Consider the following 18,523-nt stretch of genomic DNA (forward strand, 5'->3'; position numbering starts at 1 on the left):
TCAGGGAAACCACATTTGAGCTATAACAATTTCTAAGGTGCTTTTAGGTTCATTGTCTCATTCAATCCCTGCAGTCCTTTGAGAGAGTTGTCAAGAGAAAACAAACTGAAAGATTATAACACAAACAGTTCATCAGGGGCACTGGGACCTGAAGCCAGGTCCGTTTCCAAATTCTGGATTCCCCATCCTGGACTACATGATGGAGGCTGCTTCAGAGCCTGTATGACCTTAGGCACAAGGCTTTCTTCTAGGAAATAACTTCTTAAAAACAGGCCTTTAAAACTGGATAGGGTGGGGTGGGAGCCCAAGTGCTGAGAAGAGAGGAACTGGCCCTTCTCTGGAGGCCATCCAAAGCCTGCCCTTCGGGGACCTAACTGGGGATGAGCTTTGGCATCAGGTCAGGAAGATGTTCCGCCATGGTGTGGGGAGAAGCATCCTATTCTGCATAACCTGAACAGGAAACAAGGGGTTCCATGAAACTTCAATGTCCTTCCCTTTGCAATGAGTGACTAAGGATCACTTTTGTGAGGCAGAGCTCTACGGTTGCTCCTAGGAAACTTGGTTTCTTGGATCAGATCACAGAGGCAAGCATTCACTTTTTTCTTGCTCTGGAGCCTTCTGCAAAGAGTCTTTTTCCTGTGCTGGAGTTTAGCTCTGGTCTAATCATTTGTGCTTGTCTCAGAACTTTGGTAGTTTATGCAACCAGCAGAACCAACCAATGCCCACAGGTATCTAGCAGACCTGAGACATTGGCTTGAGAACAGAAGAACAAATACAGTAACAAATTACAGTAATAATTTCTTTTTTTTCTTTTGTAAAGTGAGTTTTTTTTTTTAAGTAATCTCTGTACCCAACATGGGACTTGAACTCATGACCTCAAAATCAAGAGTCACAGGCTGTATCTACTGAGCCAGCCAGGCACCCCTCAAAAGAATAATGTATATTCCATCAGGTTTTCTTCCCACTCCAATGCCCAGACTAAGGTGGGCATTATATAAAATATAATGGGCATTAAGGTGGGCATTATATAAAATATAAGGTTTATATTTTGCAGAATAAAACAAAACCTGACACTAAAGTTTATATATTCCATTTCTGATGATCTCTTGCTGTACAGACAACTGTGATAGCCAGTGTGGGAAGTACAGAGGCAGTTGCCTGCAGCTGCTTCCTTCCTAATAATGGAGATTCTGCATCTGTTAAGAAATAGCTTTCGTTTCTACTCTGCTAGGCAATATGCTAGGCTGATATTCTTATGCTAATAATTTCTTAGTTTGTACAGCACTTTCACATACAATGTATACTTTGAGCTTCAGATTCTAATTGGTTCATAGTATTTTGAAGATCAATTCAGGTGGCTGGGAAGTTCTGGACACAAAAGTCAACCCTTGGGTTTTGTGATGAGACCTGCCATTGCTTCCACCACACATACAACTGTTAGAGACAACAGCACCTAGACAACAGACACCTAGACAGCCACATAAAAACTGTGGGAATCCTGATGCATTAACAGGTGTTCTTAGAAGCCTGTAAGGGTTTCCATTTTGAAAATTGGGCATTAATTTTGAGTTTGTTAAAGTGCTGATATTTTTTCTCATATTTTAAATTCGTGTAAGGATGGTAGTTCTCAAGCAAGTCCTTGTACTCTCCCTGAACAATTCATCTTTTTCTTTGATCTCCGTACCACTTACATTGATAGACATCTTAAGTCCACTCTTCTAGCCTCAATTGCTCACAAGATCTAGGCCTGAATTTCCAGCTGGTGAACATTACCATATGCATGGATCCCACCAGCCCAGCCCCTCAAACTTAATCACACACCAAATCACTTACTTGTCCATAAACACATCCTTGTGTCCCTTATCTGGATTAATTGCATCACCACCCTGTTAGTGGTCATTTTCAACAACCTCCTCCCACTCATCTCACCAAATTGCCAATGGTTACCTTTATAATGTCTTCTAGCTATCTTCTTTTCTAGCTCCATTAATCACAGACTGAATTCAGGACTTAATTATCTTTCTTTGGATGATTACAGTAACCACTTCCATGCCTTTTCCCTTTATCTCTCACACAATCTATCAGAGAAGACTCTGAACTCAACCTCCAGAGTCTTTTAGGGGACTATTTTTTGTCTCTAGTTGATTTGAAATCAACCTGCCTTTTAAGCTTCATTACCCTCTACATTCTCTAAACAACAATCCTGTCACTGTCCTGTGCCCTTCATCCCTGAATTTAATACCTTTGTTCTCACATTGCCATATTCATTTCTTTTCCTCAGCCTTTAATGCTCCTCCTTTCTCCTCCCTACTTGTCCTTCAAAGCTTCAGTTTAGGTGTCCTTTCCAAGAAGCCCTCCCTGCTCCGCACACTTAAGTTAGCCACCTCCTCTGTACTGTCTTGCTGCAGTGATTGGGTCTCCACTGGCACTTGGTTATATGTACATCTGTTTCTCTCCTCCACCAAAAGACAAGCTTTTTATTTTTATTTATTTTTATTTTTATTTTTTTTAATTTTAAGCTTTTCAAAGAAGAGGCTCATGGCTCTACTGACCCCCCCCCTCCACCAAGAGCCTTCCACATAGTAGGCTCTTACCTGCTAATTGAAGAAAAAGATTCAAAAGCAATACTATTTTGTATTAGGTAAAAGAGCTGATGGACAAACCAGGCACTGAGTTGCTCTTCTACCCTGGATTGTTGAGCTAATGAAAAGTTGCAAAGTGTCCAAGAGTTCAAGATAAATCCATAATTCTATTCTGATGAATATTCTCTTCTTTTCATGAAATGTGAGCCCCCACATATTTGCGGAATTTGAATAACACACTAACAATAACCTTTAATATTTCCACTTCTTAAGGATGATGTTTTTAAAAAGTTAATGCACATGTAAGTTACTCAAAAGTAATAATTTTATCATACTCTCAAGCTTTGTATTTATATATGATGTATGCTCTGTTAAATCCTTTACTTTTCTCAGAAATTACTTCCCACTAAAAATCAGCTGATTGGTTGACTCCAATCAGTGACTCCAGGCAAATCAGGAGAGACAAACCCTTCCAGTTTTCCCATCCCAAAATGAGTATAGATCTCCCATATGATAGGGTTTTGTCCCAATAAATCCATCATAAGCTGAAAGTAACAGTCAAAAATGCATTTAATACACTAATCTGCTAAACACCCTAGCTTAGCCTAGACTACCTCACATGTGCTCAGAACACTTATATTAGCCCACAGTTGGTCACAATCATCTAACACAGAGCCCATGCTACAATAAAGTGTTGCGTATCTCACATAATTTACTGAAAGTGAAAAACAGAATGGTTTATGTGGGTACAGAAAGGTATTCAGTGTATTGACTGTTCACCCTCATGATCACATGGCTGACTGAGCTGTGGGTTGCTGTCCAGCATCACGAGAGAGTGTTGTACCTTCATATCACTAGCCTGAGAAAATAACCTATTAAAAATTAAAAATGCAATTTCTCCTGAGTGCATATTGCTTTTGCACCATTGTAAAGTTGCAGATGTTTAAGTCCAACCATTGTAAATCCAACCATAATAAATCAGGGACTATCTGCATACAGAATGCTCTACTACCTCTTTCACTTACTGTAGAAGAATCATTCTAAGAAGTGACTCACCAAAATTAATTTCACCAAATTAGACAAGAGTAAGATGGCTCCTTGTGAAATATCTATTACATTGACCTTTAACATCAGTGCCTCTGGAAGGCAGGTGACTTCATCCACTTGAAAAGCAGACAGATGGAACAGGTCGATGAACAGGAAGACCTTTCTCTAACAGAACAAATGTCCTTCCTGGAATTCCTTTTCTCATACCTGAAGAGCCAGTCCTGCTCAGTTCTGTTTTGTTTTCAAATCTAAAGTAATTTATTATACACCTGCCTGTACTAAATTTTAGGCTGAATATTTCCCATTCATTCTCTTTTTTAACTTACAAACTTTTATAAAATGGTCATTAATTTTTAAAGTTAGCTTTCCTTTTAATATGCTGATGTTAGCAATTGTATTTTAAATGGTAATTATTTAGTAAGCTAGACTTTTAAAGTTCAACCAGAATCAGCTGGGGAAAAGGCTCCACATAGAACATACTTTATTTATTTACTTTAAAAAAAAAGATTTTATTTATTCATGAGAGACACAGAGAGAGGCAGAGACATAGGCAGAGGGAGGAGCAGGCTCCATGCAGGGGGCCTGATGTGGGACTCGATCCTGGGACCACGGGATCACACTCTGAGCCAAAGGCAGACGCTCAACTGCTGAGCCACCCAGGTGTCCCTAGAACATACTTTAAGACTCATGCCGATCTAAGCTTAGACTTCAAAATTTCATCCTTCCGGGATCTCTGGATGGCCCAGCATGCCACCTGCTTCTCTCTCTGCCTCTCTCTCTCTCTCTCTCTCTGTGTGTGTGTGTGTGTCTCTCTCTCATGAATAAATAAATAAAATCTTAAAAAATAATAAAATAAAATTTCATCCTACCTTCTCTTGAAAGCTTTTTCAAGGCCTTTTTTTAAAGGACATACTCAAGTGTGTATTAAATAGTGTAACGAATCAATCCCAGGTATTAAAATCAGTCTTTGAGGGGCACCTGGGTGGCTCAGTCGGTTGAGTGTCTGTCTTCAGCTCAGGTCATGATCACATAGCCCTGGGATTGAGCCCCATGTTGGGCTCCCTGCTCAGCAGGGAGTCTGTTTCTCCCTCTCCTTCTGTCCCTCCCCACCTCTAGCTCATGCTCTCTCTTCAAATAAATAAATTTAAGTCTTTAAAAGATAAAAAAAAATAAAATAAAATCAGTCTTTGATATATGATCCTTATAACCAAATAAATTGGGATTACAATTGATGACTTCAGTCACTCTATCAATTTCCAATTCAAAATTAAGTTGTGGTTAGCCTTGGGAACCTTTAGACTGAAGAGTTTGTCTTTTAAAGCATTGCACAATAGCTATTTTAAAGAATGGATATTTTAAAGAAATAGTAATAATAATATGTTTTTTCAATCAATAGATATAATTTCTTGCCTACTGTTTGCCAGTTACATTCCAGGCACTAGGGCTACATTAATGAGGAAAGGAAAAATCCCTGCTCTCACGGAGCTTGCATTCTAATGAAGGCTGATTGACAAATGAGCAAATCATGGAGTATGTCAGGTGCTAAATGCTATGAAGAAAACTAAGTTGGGAAGGAAGGACAGAATGCTTCTGGAGGGGAGTGGTTACAGTTTAAAATGGGAAGGTCAGAACAAGCTCTTCAGAGAAGGACCTAAAGGAGGTGAGTGAACACAGGAGCCAATAGAACTGTTTAAGTGGAGGAGTGATGTGATCTTACTTGAGTTTTTTAAGAATCATTTGGGATTTTGTATTGAGAATAGTTGTAAAGAAAGCAAATACAGAAGCAAGTAGATCTGTAGGAGGCGATTGCAATAGTCCAAGCTAGAGATGATGACTTGGACCAGGATCAGAACAGTGGAAATTGTGACAGGTGGTTAGATTCCAGATGTATTTTGGAAGTAGGAACAACAGCATTATCAGATGTGGAGTGTGAGAGAAGAATCAAAAGTAATTCCAAGGTTTTGGACCCGAGCCAAACTGGAAGGATGGAACCTTCATTAACAGAGATGGGGAAAAGAAGCAGGATTAATCCATTTTCTGTCGCAATGTTTGATATTCCTGTTAGACATTCTAGAAGCAGAGATACCAAATTAGCTGTTGGATATATATGGATTTGAAATTTAGGGGGTTACTTGGAGCTGCAGATACAAATTTGGAAGTTGTTAGCATATAGTTGGTTTTTAAAGCCAGGGCACTAAAAGATGAATGGAACCCAGGTCTCTTTTTTTTTTTCCAAATATTTTATTTATTTATTAGAATGTGTACTTGCATACACACAAGGGGGGGAGGGCAGCGGGAGGGGCAGGGGCAGAGGGAGAAGTAGACTCTCCACAGAGCAGGGAGCCCGATGATGACATGGGTCTCAATCCCAGGACTATCGGGATCATGAACTGAGCTGAAGACAAATGCTTAACTGGCTGAGTGACCCAGGCAGCCCTGGAACCCAGGTCTCTTAACTAGGCCATTTTTCTCATGTTAAATAATCCTGCCAAAATAGGGTTTATCCCAGGAACAAGATGGTTCAATATTTGAAGTCTTGCAATGTAATTTGCCACAGTAACAAAAGAGAAAAACCATATGATTATCTCAGCAGATGCAGAAAAGGTATTTGATTTTTTTTAAAACCCATAAATGAATTTTTTTTTAAATTAGCAAACCAGTGGCAGAAGGGATCTTCCTTAATCTGATACAGAGTATTTGCTGAAACTCTTAACAAATAATATACCAAATAGTGAAGTTCTAAAAAATTTCCAATACAATCAACAGCAAGTCAAGGATAATTGTTAACACTGCTTCCCTTGTATTACAGGTACCCACCAGTGCAAGGACCTGTTTAGACATCTCCATAATGCAGTAAGATGAAAAAAAGAAGTAAGCATAATGATTGCATTGAAAGAGATGAAATTGTCTATGGGATGATAGTTACATAGCATATACTTACGAGGTATTCTTTAAATAGATCCTTAAATTTGAGTTGATTATTTAAATAATTTCTGTTAGGAATTATTCACAGGGGAGGCAAAATTGCAGAGCCATTAAGTAGCAAAGCTCGGCCTGAATCTCAGGCCTTCTAAGGTTGTCACCTGCCTTGCTCTTGTCATTTGTACCATAAGGAAGTAAGATCATATTTCTTATGGTTCCATTTTCATTTTGCAGCCACATCATCACAGTTGTGCCTTGATTATCTTGAGGAGCCTCCCTACTGATGCCCCAAGGTTCCTCCCCACTCACGGAAAATACATCTTGTACCTGTTGCCAGATCAATCTTCCTTTTGGATCATTGGCACTTCAGAACTCCTTACATATGACACTGGGGAGAAAGCAGAATACTTTACCGCCACTTCTGCTTCTATAGAGTAAACCAAGGAACCTAGTATTCCTGGTAGCTCCACCCCCTTATTCTTCCTCATGCAGGCTGAATGAATAACCTACTTGGTGGATGATTGCCTTTGGTCCACATTTCTCAGTTGGCTGGAAACTAATCTCTCGAAGTTTAAAACAGATTGAACATGAGGGATTTGTTCTACTTGTACTTTGCAACTTTGGTGGTATCTCCTCCATTCACTTTCCTTAGGACAGGAAGTTATCAAGCCCATTTAGGTGATCATCTAAAGCTGTATCTTCTAACCATTGGTAATAAAAAATATTTTGTTTCTCCATCTGATTTTTATCATATTTATCAAGAATGTATGTTTAGAACTTGGGTGCCACCTATTTGGCCCTTGCAGAACCCCCACAGCTACAAGCCATAGGCCAGGATTCAAGACCTACCAAACTTGGATTTTAAAGTAGAGAAGGAGTCAGCGTTGTGTTAAGCTTAACATCAGAGAGCAGCTAAAACTGGTGTGGCAGTCGTAGCAGAGGGCCATGGTTCTCAGCCACATTTCCACACTAACACCACCCGTCAGTAACAGTGGTTCGCTATTGCCAAGATTCTCGACCAGGAAGCAGTGCACACTTCTAGGATGGCATCTCAGAATCTGTGGGGGAAGATGTATGTTGATTAAGTGACAATAAAACGTGATTTTAAATACCCCTCCAGGGGAGCCCTCTGTATTCTGCTGGCCCCATGAGAGGCAGTGACCTAGGCACCGATTCTCAGCGCTACCAGTTCAGAAACCCAATTTTGTCAGCTCATCCAGTGATAATTGGACTCTAGGGTATTGAGTCACACAACTCACAGTCACAGGAGGCTGATTTACAATCCAGAATGTCAATTAACCAATTTAAAATGGAAGATACAGCTTCCCAGCACTTGAACTACTCATGACCCCTTTTCAAACTACTTTCTAGTACCTAGATGTCTGAAAACCAAATTAGTAGCTAACTAGGAGAGGTTACGAGAAATCCAGACTGATAAAAGACCTGGTTTTCAATTCCAGTTCTGCCACTGACTTTGATCTCAGACAAGTCAAAGCCTTTTTGAATCTGTAAACTTGACACAAGGTAGCCTGCATTGTAAAATTGTCAGAATTGATGAGCACATAGGGTAGTCCTTTAATTAATTACAACACATTTTTTACATGTAAGAAACTTACCAAAGTATAGGAGATTCTTTTCAAGGATATATCACCTATTCTGGGGCTTGCAGCAGAATCTTTGCTCTATTGGAGAATATATCATTTTTTTGGTAAACTTGGTACACAAGGCTAGATATACTACACTTCGTGCCAGATTCTTGCTCTCCATCTTGTTCCTTCCCGTAGGCACATTATACACTACCACAATGTGTTGGTCCTAAATCACATAATTTATTCTTCATCTTTTAAGCCTACTGCTTCCTGGGACCAGGCTGCTTCTAGACAGCACCAGAGTTTCCAATTCAGTAGGTCTGGGGTAGGGCCTGAGAATTTGCATTTCTAACAAGTACCCAAGTGATGCTGACCTAGGGACCACATGTCAAAAACCACTGATCTAGTTCAAATGGCAATGGTCTGAGCTGATACAAATACAATCTGCTACTTCCCTGCTACTAGTTTGCATTCACATAGTATCAACACATGAATACCTGTCCTTTCCCCTCTTGGGTAGAAGTTTACAATATTTGTCCTCGGATCTCAGCTTTAGGGATTTGCCTGAGCTATTCTCTCTCAGCTGTATAGACTCATCTCTCTCTGAGCTTTATCACCATGTCTTAGAGCTCTTTTTTAAGATGCGATGTCATTTAGAAATATTTTCCTAATAGCAGGGAGTGCTTCATGGTACTTGGATGGCATCACTCTCAAGCAGGAAGGGAATTAGACAACGGGCTCACTTGATGGAAAGCTCCTTGAGGGCTGTGTCTTCTAATAACTTTTTATGCTTAGGTTCTAGCACCAAGTGCCCAGGCACTGTTCTCAGGGACCTGTACATACTGAGACATATTTAATCCACATAACACTCCTGTAAATCCCTATTATACAGACGAAGGAACTGGGGCTCAGGGAAGTTGAATGACTTGTCTGAATTCACACAGTTTGAATGTATGAGAGCCAGGATTTGGACTCAGGCCATTTGACACCAGAGTATGAAATCCTAACCACTATGCTAGCCCATATAATATGATGCTTAGTAAGTTTGTTCAGTATTATGAAAGGCTATATACTTCCTACTTGACAGAAGAAAATTAAGTCAACAAGGACAGTCAACTTCAACTTTCTCCCCTCTCCAGCCTATAAACTCATGGATATGTATGTGTGTCCCTACTTCTTTCCTCCAGTCTCATGAAAGTTTTCTCTTTCTTTCTGTTCAAGGCCAGTCCTTTTCTATCTCCTTAACCCTGCCTCTTCCCACCTTTTCTGGACTTCATTAGTAACTTGGAACTCTCTTCTCCCAACCCTCCCTCTCCTCACCCATAAACTTGCTTGGACATCTAAGGAAATTCCTCTTATGGGACCCAGCATTTACCTCTCCTGCCTCCATTCAACCATTACCTCCTCCCATCCAAGCTTCTTGAAAAAACAGTCCCCACCTCTTAGCTCCTCTCCTATTCCTGTCTCAGTAGATGACTGTTAGATGCCCACCCTCATATGCTACTTCAACTGCTCTCAGCAAATTCACCTTTATGTTTCCAATTGCTAAGTGTTTTCAGTACTTATATACTGAAATTCTATGCTGCATTTGATTGTTCTCTTCCACCTTGAAATTCTATTCACTTGGCTTCTTAGAAATGGTTCTGCCCTCTGTACTCTACCAATTCCTCTATCCACTCTCCTAGTTTCAAATGACCACCTCTTGTAATGGAAAATTTTTGTATCTAGTATCTTAGTTGTTTTAGTATCTAAAGGATAGGGGGAAAGTCAATTCACATTACCTTGTGCAATTCTCTCTGTATGGATTATCTATGTATCTGTCTTCTCATTAGATCTTAGCTACCTGAAGGCAAAAACTCTTTTCATCCTTATATCCTCAGCTCCTCATACATCCTGCCACGGTAGGCTTGCAATAAATATCTGCTGAGCAAATTACCCTTTATAACTTTTGCCTTGCAGGGGTCCAAGCAGTTTCTGTAGACATTTCCAAATGTGTCTAGAAATACGTAAAACACTGTACGGAGTGTTCTAGATGTTCAGAGAAGGGAACTGCATTTTGGGCTGGGTGAGACATTGTGAAGGTGATCAAATTTGAGCCAGAAATAGTTTAAAGTCCAGAGGTGGGAACGGGGAGGGAAGAGTACTAGTGCTTGACTTCCAGGTCAGGGACTGGCAGGCAGCAACTGGAGTGCCTTTGTGGAAAAGTAAGTTTGGATAAGGAAAGAATAGAAGATAAACTTAAAAAGCTGGGTAGGACAGGTGGCAGGGTGCCTCAGTTGGTTAAGTGTCTGCCTTTGGCTCAGGTCATGATCTTGGGGTCCTGGGATGGAGCAGGAGCCCCCTGCTTCTCCCTTTGCCCCTCCTCCCACTTGTGCTCTCTCACTCTCAAATAAAATCTTAAAAAAAAAAAAAAAAGCTAGGTAAGAAATATAAAATGGACGGTCTGAGGCTAAGCTGAAGAGTTCTGCCTTTATTCTGTGGGCAAGTAGGAGTCTACCCTGAAGAGGGTGCTCAATGTTCCTAAGTAAACCTAGTGGGAGAACATCCACTGGACTGTAGCCAGGCTACACGAGAGGTGAGGAGACCAGTGGGACATTCAGATGAGCAAAGTGAGAGACTGATGCAGTGTGGTAGCACTGAAGACAATAGAGATGGTACTTGACAAATCAAATATGTGTGTGTGTATACACATGCATGCATATGTATACACCAGTCCTCCAGTCTCATCAAAGTTTCTCTTTCTTTCTGTTCAAGGCCTTAACATCTTTGAAACCTTAACATTTTTTTTTAATTTTTATTTATTTATGATAGTCACACACACAGAGAGAGAGAGAGAGAGAGAGGCAGAGACATAGGCAGAGGGAGAAGCAGGCTCCATGCACCGGGAGCCCGACATGGGATTCAATCCCGGGTCTCCAGGATCGCGCCCTGGGCCAAAGGCAGGCACCAAACCGCTGCGCCACCCAGGGATCCCCAAAACCTTAACATCTTTGAAACTGAAATGCATCTCATGGTTAATTGCATGTCTTAACTGGTAGCATCTCTTCTTTCCTAATAACCATTTCCTATAAAATAATGGCGTATCTTAGAGTTGATATTGTCCTAGATTCAATGAATATATCAGGATGTGAACAAGAAATAAAGAATTCAAAGGCAAAGTTTTAAACTTGGGTGCCTGGAAGAACCCTTATTCCTAATAGAGAAGGAAGGGTGTTTGTTTCTTTGGCCCCTGGGTAGGAGTCTAACCAAATCTTCCATTTGAACAATGACCTAAAGACAATATTGTGGCTCACCTACTTTCCCCACCTGAACTAATTAATAACTAAAAATAAGAGGAGTCTTATTAGTGACAACTTTAATATGAACATGTGTTTGACCCTCAAGAAACATTAATAACCTCAAGGGAGGAGCGAGTTGCCATTGAAAGATGATGCTTAGGGATGGATGGCATGCAGTTTCTGGATCCAGTCGATACTCAAATACATCAAGGCAACTGATAACATTAGTCATTTGAACAATCGGTACTTCTTCAAATACTGGTTCACTTCTTCCTTGGGGTAAGGACGGAGCGCAATGCAAGTGGCGATGTTCTCAGGCTGCTCCAGCCACAGCATGTGGTCAATGTTCTTCTGTTGCAGGGTCTCAGCCAGCTCCTTCAGGGTGCTCTCATCTGCAGCCTACCAGTGGCAGAGCAAAGAACACCGACCAAATGGCCTACTTAGGAAGTATCAGAAGGCAATGAAAAAACAAGCATGGGGATGCCTGCATGGCTCAGTGGTTGAGTATCTGCTTTAGGCTCAGGGCGTGATCCAGGGATCTGGGATCGAGTCCCACATTGGGCTCCCTGCAGAGAGCCTGCTTCTCCCTATGCCTATGTCTCTGCCTCTCTCTCTGTGTCTCTCATGAATAAATAAATGAAGTCCAAAAAAAAAGAAGAACGAAAAAACAAGCATGGAAGGGGTTCCTCTTGACTGAAATTGACTGAAAGTAGAACAGTTCTCTCAACAAAGGAGCCTAAAGCACATCTCCAGAAGCAACAGCTCACTGCCCCTTCTGCCATGTTCTCTCCGTAGGCCCTTAGATAAGCAGCCTGGGGGCAGGACAGGGAGAGGCGTAATATGCCTGTTTCTAAAGTGGAAAGATTTTTCTCTTCTCTCTTGGGATGCTGTATGTGTTGTCCGTAATTATGCTCTGTATTTTCTACTTCTCTTATGGTGGTGCCCATACAGCTATCCCTAATCCTTCAGCCAGCTCTGACTTTAAGAGCTGAGAAGGATATGACACTAACAGCATGTTACCTCCATCTCCATTCTCCCTTCCCACCCAACCCCACCCAAACCTGAAGGGTTTTCCTTTTGCTGGGATAGTTCCTATTTCTTGGCTCAGAGGGCAAACCATTCCTCCCACATCTTTCTCCAATTGTTTCTCATCATCCTCATCACCACACTGACTCTTATTAACAGTAAGTGTTAGAGCTAGCACTCAGAAAATAATTTGTGTTATGTGGCCTTTTTTTTTTTTTTGCCTAGTAAGGCAGAAGCCACTCCGATAACTGGAGGTTTGTCCTATCAAATTAGAGGAGGCCAAGACTGTCACTCTATATCTAGAGTCTTCTGGACACAGCCATGCTAGAGGCAAACCCATGGACTTCTGCCTCCTTCTTCAGCATCAGACAGCAGCACAGGACAGTGAGTTAGAGTGAGTCCAAACTCTTGCTCTGTCCCTTAGTGACTGTGCGGTTTTTATTTTTAAAGTAAGCTTTAGGGGATCCCTGGGTGGCCTGCCACCCAGTTTAGAGCCTGCTTTGGGCCCAGGGCGTGATCCTAGAGACCCAGGATCGAGTCCCACATCAGGCTCCCTGCATGGAGCCTGCTTCTCCCTCTGCCTGTGTCTCTGCTTCTCTGTGTGTGTCTCTTGTGAATAAATAAAATCTTTAAAAAAAATAAAAATAAAGTAAGCTCCACACTCAGTGTGGAGCTCAACTGGGGGCCCAAACTCAGGACTCTGAGATCAAGACCTGAGCTGAGATCAAGAGTCACATGCCGGGGATCCCTGGGTGGCGCAGCGGTTTGGCGCCTGCCTTTGGCCCAGGGCGCGATCCTGGAGACCCGGGATCGAATCCCACATCAGGCTCCCGGTGCATGGAGCCTGCTTCTCCCTCTGCCTATGTCTCTGCCTCTCTCTCTCTCTGTCTCTCTGTGACTATCATAAATAAATAAAAATTAAAAAAAAAAAAAAAAAAAAAGAGTCACATGCCTAACCTACAGGGCCATCCAGGTGCCCCAGTGACTGTGTGATTTTGATGAGTTACATGACTAAGCTGGGCCTTTCTTTCCCCTTCATAGAACAGGGATGATAATGCTTCCTAGTAGTAGTGACGATTCAATGGAATTAGGCTCAGACTAGTGTCTGGCACATGGTAAGCACCCAATAAATGGAGTTAGCCTTGGCATGTTCTTCTATTTTACTGGTCTTTACAGCTACAGCATCACCTTAATTTAATCCCTGGTGACTCCTTGGTCCCTTTCCTGAGTTACGGCTAACAACTAGGAATCGCCAGATGTCTTTGACTTAGAGGAGGTCACCTAATCTCTGTGGGCTTTAGATCTCTCTGAGAAAAGGGGTAAATATATTATCTGCCTGAATGTAAGGGAGGAGGGATGTCTGAACCAGATGATTTATTGAGGCTCTCTTCCTATAAAAAGAGTCTAAATAAAAAGCTATCTGCTTCTTTTCCATCTGCTCAGATTCTTGAGATATTTTCCCACAGGTTATTGCCTGATATTTTACTACCCAACAGTTTTTCTCTTGAAAGATCATCTGCTCTTGCCGGCTACCCATAAAGGGATCACCCCACCCAAGGGTCCTAGTTTGTTTAAAATAAATCTTATAGTATAAAGTAAAATATGTGCTTAATGTAGAAAACTAAAAAGAATAGAGAAGCATTAGAAAATAACCAAAGTCCCACCACCTGCTTAATATTTGGATGTATTTCCTTAGTTTTCCCTCCCTAAATTTGTATCATTTTGTATAGAATACAGTTCAGCTCAGTAATGAGCACTCTTCCATGCCAACTAAATATGCTCCAAAACCATGATTTATGCGAGCCTTATAATAGCACATTTTATGAGCATAAAATGAACCAATCGCTAGTGTTGGAAATTTGGTAATTTCCACATGTTTTTACTATTATGAAGTGCTCCTGTGAATATTCTTGGACTATACAATGAATGCTCTTTGGTGCATCTGAATTATCTTCCTAAAATACGTTTCCAGCAGCAGAATTGACACACGGAGAAAGGTTAAGGGTTAAGATCTGTCTGGCCATCTGCAAAACACCGGTGGTGTCTGGTATTTACGATGCTAAGGTCAAGTTATAGGAGGTACACATTTACTTTCAAATAATGAGGCGTCATACCCTGGCAATGCTTCATTTGGACTTCGCTGGCCATAAGGAACCCCGTGTCCTGGTCCCTTCTGCAGGGTTTCTCGGGGGAGGGAGCGGCCGGTAGCTCGGGCCGCAGGGATAGAAGGCCGGCCCAGGGCACAGGTACAAGGGCGGGGCCTCGTTCCACCTGCCTCCACCCTCCCAGGCCTCTCCCAGGAGGGACGCTCCCCTAGAGCGGAGGGGTGCCGGAAGCATCAATAACCCGCCCGACGTCCACACTTCACAGTCAGGCCCGGTCCAGCCACGGAGGGGAGGGCGCAAGCCCCTGAACCCCTTTCCGAAACTTAGAGGTAAAGAACTCCTCCCCACTAAAGCCGCACCCACTCAGCGAGGTTACGCCTCGCCTCAAGGCCACACCCACTTCCGGTCTCGACGGCCTCGGCACCCCTCCCCCTCCGCCGGGTGCCTCACCTCGAGGACCACCTTGCGCATGCGCCCCAGGTCCTGGAGGTAAGCGGCCGTGTGGGGGTGGTCGCGATGAAGATGCAAGGCCGCAGTGGCTGCGTGACAGGCCTGCGCTACTAGTGCGCCCGCTGGCCAGGAGAATGGAGCTTGCGATAGATCCTTTCGTAACACCAAGTATTGGACTAGGATCTGCGGCTCTGCGCCGGAGGCCGCCATCTTCCGGGCCCACAGAAAGGCCGGACCTACTCCCCGGTGCATGCCGGGATGAGGGAGGGGCCCCGAGCGCCGCCATGTTTTTGTACGGTGGGGACGCAAAGCACGCTGGGTCCGACTGGTTTGATTTTTGAAGGCGTGAAGGGCGGGAATTCTCATCCCTGTGGTGCGTGAGCGAGAAGCGCGGAGGAAAGGAGACGGAAGACCCAGTGACGGACAGGACCGTGACCAGGGTGGAAGGCTGTCGGCCTCTTAGAAAGCCGTGTTGTGGGGCGCGCGCAGGGCAGGTAGACGGGGACACCGCCGGCGGGGACCGGGAACGGGAGGGGCGGGGCGGGGGGGGGCGCTGGTTCTTAGGGTGACACTCGGACTGTCCCGGGGCCGACGGTGCGTGCCTGACTTGTGCGCGGCTTCCCGTGAATAGGTGTGACTTTCTTTTTTTGTCTTTTACCAGCAAGGATATCTGGGTCCCTCTTACCGCTTGCCTGCACAACTTCATAGGAGGGCCTGTGGAAATCTAAGGAGATGGAGTGGGCGAATGACGGCAAGTCCAAAGGAGGTATTCCCCGGGTCGCCTTTCCCCCTTACTACTGCTGCCGAGATGACCCCTAGGTCAAAAGAGCCCCTTCCTCCAGTGAAGGATGTATGACCTGGCCTGTTTGGGAACATTTTGGTGAAAGGAGCAAAAAACATTGAAGACTCAGAGGGACAGGCAGCTAAGATCATTCATCGCATAGGAAAATTCTTCGAATATTTGTAGGTTCCAGCCCGTTTTTACACCGATAGGGTGTGTTCATGACATGCTCAGTGTTTATATTCAGAGCTACAGGTTAGCCAGTGAGCTCTCTTTTCAGGATTTTTTTTTTTTTTTTTTTTAATTTATGATAGGCACACAGTGAGAGAGAGAGAGGCAGAGACACAGGCAGAGGGAGAAGCAGGCTCCATGCACCGGGAGCCCGACGTGGGATTCGATCCCGAGTCTCCAGGATCACGCCCTGGGCCAAAGGCAGGCGCTAAACCGCTGCGCCACCTAGGGATCCCTCAGGATTTTTTGGGGGTCCCTTACGCATTACACCTGTGAAAGGGTCGGTGCCAGGCAGTGACTTTTGGTGTTGGTTAGACCTAGGTTGGAGTCCTAGCTCTGCAATTAGAAATTTCCTGGCTTTGGGGCAGCCCCGGTGGCCCAGCGGTTTAGCGCCGCTTTGGGGCCGGGGCGTGATTCTGGAGACCGGGGATCGAGTTCCACGTCGGGCTCCCTGCATGGAGCCTGCTTCTCCCTCTGTCTCTGCCTCTGTGTGTGTGTGTGTGTGTGTCTGTCGTAAATAAATAAAAAATCTTAAAAAAAAAAAAAAAAGGAAAGAAAGAAAGAAAAAGAAATTTCCTGGCTTTGAGGCACCTGGCTGGCTCAGTGGTTGAGCACCTGCCTTCAGCTCAGGGCCTGATCCCCTGGGGTCCTGGGATCGAGTCCTGCCGGGGAGCCTGTTTCACCCTCTGCCTGTGTCTTTGCCTGTCTCTGTCTCTCATGAATGAATAAATCAAATCTTTAAGAAAAAAGAAATTTCCTGGCCTTGGGCAAGTTGTTTTGCTTTTCTCTGCCTCAATTTCTTCATCTGGAAAATGGAGGCAAATAATAGCCTTAACTATGGTGGTTGTGGAGATTAAATGAGTATTCTCTTCATGCTTTAATTCTTTTTTTTTTTTTTTTAAGATTTTATTTAGACACAGGCAGAGGGAGGAGCAGGCTCCATGCAGGGAGTCTGAGGTGGAACTCCATTCGGGACTCCAGGATCATGCCCTGGGCGGAAGGCAGGCGCTTAAACTGCTGAGCCACCCAGGCTGCCCCATGCTTTAATTCTTTACATGGTTTGCAAGTAAAGCATCTAGCACAAGTGTCTTAACGTGTAGGAAATGTTCAGCAAACGCTTTGTTAGACTGGATTGGCATTATGAAACTGACCTTTCCTAAATTGGTCCTTAATCTCTTGGGAACTAGGATTTGCCTCAATTTCTGTCCAACCATGAACTTGTTTTCCTTTTCTAATACCCAGTAATACTGATAGGCAGTTCCCTTTAGTGTGTATCTTTATAGTCCTTTGTGAATAATACTTTTTTTAAGATTTTATTTATTCATGAGAGACACAGAGAGATAGAGACACAGGCAGAGGGAGAAGCAGGCTCCCTGTGGGGAGCCTGATGCAGTATTCGATCCCAGGACCCCGGGATCACACCCTGAGCCAAAGGCAGATGCTCAACCACTGAGCCACTCTGACTTCCCTGAATAATACTTTGCAGAGCTTCAGAGTATTTAGTTTAAGTCTCTCTGAATGTCTAAATCCAAAGAGATATGCATTAGCACTTTGGGAATACATGCATAAAAGCCAATTTAAAAAATAATTCTGCATTTTATTTTAAAAATGTTTTTAAGATTTTATTCATTTATTTGACAAAGCACAAGCAGGGGGAGCAGCAGGCAGAGGGAGAAGGAGAAGGATCAGCACGGAGCCAGACACAGGGCTTGATCCTAGGACCCTGGGATCATGACCCAAGCAGAAGGCAGACACCTAAGCAACTGAACTACTCAGGCACCCCTAATTCTATATTTTAAAAGTTTCTGAGAGACCCTGAATCTGGTGACCCTGTTTTCTCCTAAGTCCTTATTATCATGGGTAACTGAGATGAGTTTTATTCAGAAAATGCTCTCTTTAGGCATTGTCCTGGTCAGAGACTACGTGTACATTAGTGCTGAGCCTAAGAGGTTGCTTATCATTGATTTCTGTTGTCAGCTCCTCTGGTTTTATAAATTGTGGCTAATGTCTAACATTTTAGTGGGCTAGGTTCTGAAAAAAGAGCCACCCTGTGTTCCCCACTGAAATGCTTCCTGTTGCCAGAGTTAGAAATCCCCGGCTTCTTGTGAAATTGTCTTTTTACTTTTCTCAGGTGTTTTAGCTCACTTGGAAAGATTAGAGATTCAAGTGAACAGATCTCATAAAAACTTAGAAGATCCACAGAGAGCACAGGCAGTCGAACATGCTCTCAGGACCAAGATTCATAAACTGAGATGTCTACGAGATGAGCTGAGAAGTAAAGTGAAGCGACGTCAAGCCAGAGTGAGTGCAGAGGTGACATTGTAGGTTTTCCTGGAGTGTAAAGAACAAGGATCATCTGGGAATTAGTACATTTGGATAATGAATTTCACTTGTGTTCTTACTAGATTGATTTCAGCCCTTGACCTCTCAAATGATCCATCCTGTTGAATCAGCGAATACCAATATCAAGCAATAATTTTCAGACGCTGCTGTTGGGCCTGGCAAGTTCTTT

The 18,523-nt window shown here is 43.2% G+C and overlaps 2 protein-coding genes across 12 annotated transcripts in view; one reads left to right on the plus strand and one right to left on the minus strand.

Annotated features, from left to right (window-relative positions):
- Positions 1–18,523, plus strand: part of CENPO (centromere protein O) — a 31,329-nt gene that overhangs the window by 484 nt on the left and 12,322 nt on the right. For 2 of the 11 annotated variants that reach the window (XM_049096141.1, XM_035700339.2), the window contains exons 1-3: positions 15,295–15,493; positions 15,661–15,765; positions 18,143–18,312. In XM_049096141.1, coding sequence (XP_048952098.1) covers positions 15,732–15,765; positions 18,143–18,312 — 204 coding nt within the window. In that variant the 5' untranslated portion in view covers positions 15,295–15,493; positions 15,661–15,731. The other 9 variants (XM_049096144.1, XM_025454497.3, XM_025454500.3 and 6 more) reach the window with 9 other exon arrangements.
- On the minus strand, positions 11,479–15,285 carry PTRHD1 (peptidyl-tRNA hydrolase domain containing 1). The gene is made up of 2 exons (XM_025454502.3): positions 15,000–15,285; positions 11,479–11,817 (listed from the first exon to the last, which is right to left on the minus strand). Exons 1-2 carry the CDS (start codon positions 15,249–15,251, stop codon positions 11,647–11,649), a joined length of 423 nt encoding a protein of 140 aa, XP_025310287.1. The 5' UTR covers positions 15,252–15,285; the 3' UTR covers positions 11,479–11,646.

Source organism: Canis lupus, chromosome 17, assembly GCF_003254725.2.
Source record: "Canis lupus dingo isolate Sandy chromosome 17, ASM325472v2, whole genome shotgun sequence".
In the NCBI taxonomy this organism is placed as follows: domain Eukaryota; kingdom Metazoa; phylum Chordata; class Mammalia; order Carnivora; family Canidae; genus Canis; species Canis lupus.